At 40.0% G+C, this 4003-nt stretch overlaps 1 protein-coding gene across 2 annotated transcripts in view; it reads right to left on the bottom strand.

Annotated features, from left to right (window-relative positions):
* The window catches only part of LOC117955457 (myotonin-protein kinase), a 32052-nt gene that overhangs the window by 9126 nt on the left and 18923 nt on the right, over positions 1–4003 (bottom strand). For both annotated transcript variants that reach the window (XM_034889985.1, XM_034889986.1), the window contains exon 13: positions 2222–2379. In XM_034889985.1, coding sequence (XP_034745876.1) covers positions 2222–2379 — 158 coding nt within the window. The remainder of the gene's footprint in view (positions 1–2221; positions 2380–4003) is intronic.

Here is a 4003-nt window from a genome sequence, read left to right as displayed (position 1 = left end):
CTCCCACAGGTGGTGGGCCCATGGGCTGGAGGGAGAGGTGCCACGTTGCTTGTTTGGGCTGTGCCCGACCGGGCTCCGCGGCAAACCCGGCCACCAGACGCTCGCTCACAAGCCCACCGTCTGGGCCTGGCTCCAGACGGGGGCCCCGGGCTTCCTCCGGGTCTCTCTATCCTCTCTTGTCACATTTCTAATCAGACTATTATTCTTGCAAGATCATCACAGGCTGACACTTCACCAAAGGAGCAGTAAGGGAAGATTGATTTGGGGTTGTTAAGCAGCACAATCTACAACTTTGGCACCTGTCACAAGCTGCATTGCAAGCAAGACGAGCAGAAGATGATTTTGTGGGTTTTTGTCGATTATGAGGTCTATTTCTTTTTTCTCTATTATCATTTCTCAGGTTTCTGTAATTGCACACATAAAGTTGGCTATCAAAAGGCTTGTATTTAGGTTCAGGTTGTCTTTCCTGAGGAGGTCCCTCAATGAGCCAATTTGTCTAATAAAATTGTAGCCAGTTAAAGCACAAAAGTTCTCCAACCAACTGTCCAAACTGAAAAGCGGCTGAACCATTCAGATTCCTGATTTCATGGTTGGAATTGGACCGGAGGGTCCACAAATATTTTACCCAAACTTTTCATGGTTTCTGTGGTTCCATCTCATAGCAATGCATCCCATACATGGGCCTAGAGTGCCTTTTGCATCAGTATTTGACGCTGAGAGCCACTGAACATACGTCAGGGATAAGCATTTGGGATTTCCCGGGAGTTGAAGTGGAGCCTATCAGGAACAACAGCAGGGCTTCTTGGTTGAAAAGAGTTTCAGAACACACAACCCCTATCTGAGCAGTGTTGGGCAAATTACTTCCAAAATGTAATACATTATAGATTACTAGTTACTGTCTTTTGAGAGTAATTACATTGCATATTACAGTCTGAATTGTAATGCGTTACTACACTACTTTTGAATTACTATTAAGTTACTTTCACCAAAATAACAGCAGAAGTTTAAATTGGCAGCTAGTTTGTGAATTTCACCACCCGATCCATAAAGTCTCCTCCGATCCACTCTAATACATCATAGATTATGCAACATATTTTGTATAATTAATATGAATATGCAAAGAAACTTCACAGAAGCTAAAAAATAGATAAGTAAAACATATACTAGGCAAGTTGGAGAAGATGAAAATAATTAAGTACCTTACAGTTCTTGAATAAGAAATTCATGTTGTTTAGTTTAAAACAGTCTAAAGGAAATGGTCAAGTATAGCATGATTAAAACTCACTCTCTACATTATTTGCAGTACTTGATTTACAGCTGATATGTGAAAAGGTACACAAGCTTATTTGTTTAACAGTAATTTAGTTTTACTGTCACAGGAAGTGCTTTTATTTTGAAGTACCATACATGGAAGTTGCCTGTTGTGTACTCTTGCTAGCTTTGAGATGAAAATGAGACGCTATAAGTAAAACATGTCCATCTGCTCACTTCCTAGTTTGCAAGACTGCAACAAATAGAACAGTAAATGGTCACAGTAAAAGACAAGCGTTTTTGGTCATCATTCAAAGCCATTACACTACAGGCGTAGTTCCTTTCCAAGGCTGATAAAATTCCATGATGTTTAGTATAGCCTGTATACTATTACAGTCTATGGTAGCAAGCCTAAACATAATTCCTGACATGTTTCTATTTGTCAGCAGGTTGGATACACTGCTGTCTGCCCTGACGTACCATCACCTTTGCAGACACATGTTGTCTGTAACTGGTCTGGTTCTGGCTCTGACCACGGGAACAGAGGCAGGACAGCACCTTGCTTAAACGCAGTGTAAAAACTCCCTAAAAATATTATCCATTTCACAAATGTATCCGTTGCTGCAGTCATCTCAACCATAGAATACAGCAATAGGAAACAATACTCATGGCTTTTTTTCCTGTGAAGTAATGCTTTACAGTGTTGGTGAATTCTTAAAAAAACAAAACACCATTAAATGTTGCGTTAAAATGTGTTGTAACTTGCGGAACTGAGATTGGAACGGGTATAATACTCCCGAAATGTAGTTAGTAATGCATTATATCACTGTGTTACAGCAAAAAAGAATACATTACTGTAATTGCGTTACTTTTGTAACGCGTTACTCCCAACACTGTAACTGAGTATGTCAAGGCTCGTCCTCCAAAGAAAGATGGATTGGTTAAAGATGGTAAAAGTGTCAATTGATACCTCTGTAAGTCTTCATCATGTCCTGATATTTGATCAGTCTTCCCCTCCTCAGTAGTAGTGTGGGTGGATGCAGTAGGACCTTGCTCCAGAGTGAGTGGGAGCTCCAGCAATGCAGGCAGGTAATCTGGTACAGTGTCTGTGAGCTGCCACCGCTGGCTCTGGATTCAAACCATGGTTAGATCAGACCCAGCACAACAAGAAAAAAATACTAAACAACATTTGTAATCATTGAATGACTGTCTTATAAATGCTGCATTTAGATTGAGCCACCTAGAATTTTTGGCGGGCCTGTAATGGTGCCCAGGAAGACCTGCATTTAAACTGGTCAATCCCCAAATGGGCCTTCCTGGGATCTTGGCTGATATTAGATCAAAGTATACACAGCATGGACTGAAGCAGTTAACTGCACCTAAAAAACTTTGTTAAGCTTTGTGAACCATTTTCATTATTTTCTAAGCCCACAAGATAATATGGGTTTAAAGAAACGGAAATGTAGTGTGCTTTAACCCTTTTTGAACAGAGCATGCCATCTAGTGGGCTCAGTAAATAAAGAAAAGGATTCATGAAGCTTCATGAGGCTTCACTAGGCCATCACTAATAGGTAGGGAGACTGCTGAAGGAGGCATGCCTCAGGTTACTGATTATAACTTCTGTTTTGTCCATAGAAGCTCTAAGAAATGTGTTATTCCACAGAATGGCATTAAAATTAAAGCAAACCAGGAGGGAAATAAATGATATTGAGTAAGAAATAACCGTGTGCGGCACTCATTGGAGCAGCTGACTTCTATGACTGATATAAACATTTATGAAGACAGTCAAGACAGAAGAGTCGAACGCGGGCCCGCTGCATTGAGGAATAAACCTCTACATATGGGCACCCGCTCTACCAACTGAGCTATCTAATGCCCAAATAGGTATGGTGTTTAGGCTGGGGGCTACAGAGGGAAGCTGGAAAAAAAACCTGCAGCTGCCAAAAGTTGATTCGACTTTTGGAGAATCCCAACGTCACCCTACGGTGGCCAATGATGGAACCAGTGATCAAAGTTGTCACTGTGTTTTGAGGCTTTGTGCGAGTCGCTTACAGGTCACATCACTACCTCTATCGCTGCCACAAGAAAGTTTTAAAACTCCAACCACGAGTTTGTGGAACAGCTGTTTCCCCGGTCCCTCCGTCTCTTTTCTTTCTTTCTTCTTTGTGAAATGAAGCTGCCTTCAGATGCAGTCAGAAGACAACAAATGTAAAAATATAAGGTCTACTTTTGTTACAGTAGGGGGATAAATAACACAAGACGAAGTTAGACAAATGGGCCATATAGGTGACACTCACATCGCGGTGAATTGACAGAACGTTTTTTCTAGTGTGAAGGGCCTTTACATGTACAACTTAATTCACTTTTAATGGGCCTTCAGTGTGTCATCCACAGTTCTCCCTGCTCCCTCTAAGTTGCTGTTTGTCACTGAATCGGTGCAGAGGGTTTTAAACGCACCATGAGTTTAAAGTTCAGAATCTGTCATAGAAAATCTGTCAAACAAACAAGTTACAAACAAGTTTTTCACTGTGTTAATATACAGTATAGCCCAATTAATGAAGAGCTGAAACAAGCTGAGGCCTAATATAATAATAATAAAATAATAATAATAATAATAATAATAATAATAATAATAATAATAATAATAATAATAATAAATTGAATTTGTATAGTGCTTTTCCCAAGCTCAAAGTCACTTTATAGAGCAGAAACAGTAGATGAATATATATATCAAAAATATAAGAAAAAAAGA

Source organism: Etheostoma cragini, chromosome 13, assembly GCF_013103735.1.
Source record: "Etheostoma cragini isolate CJK2018 chromosome 13, CSU_Ecrag_1.0, whole genome shotgun sequence".
NCBI classification, from domain to species: Eukaryota; Metazoa; Chordata; class Actinopteri; order Perciformes; family Percidae; genus Etheostoma; species Etheostoma cragini.
The sequence above is the reverse complement of the archived record's forward strand: the minus strand, read 5'-3'. Positions and strand labels throughout refer to the sequence as shown.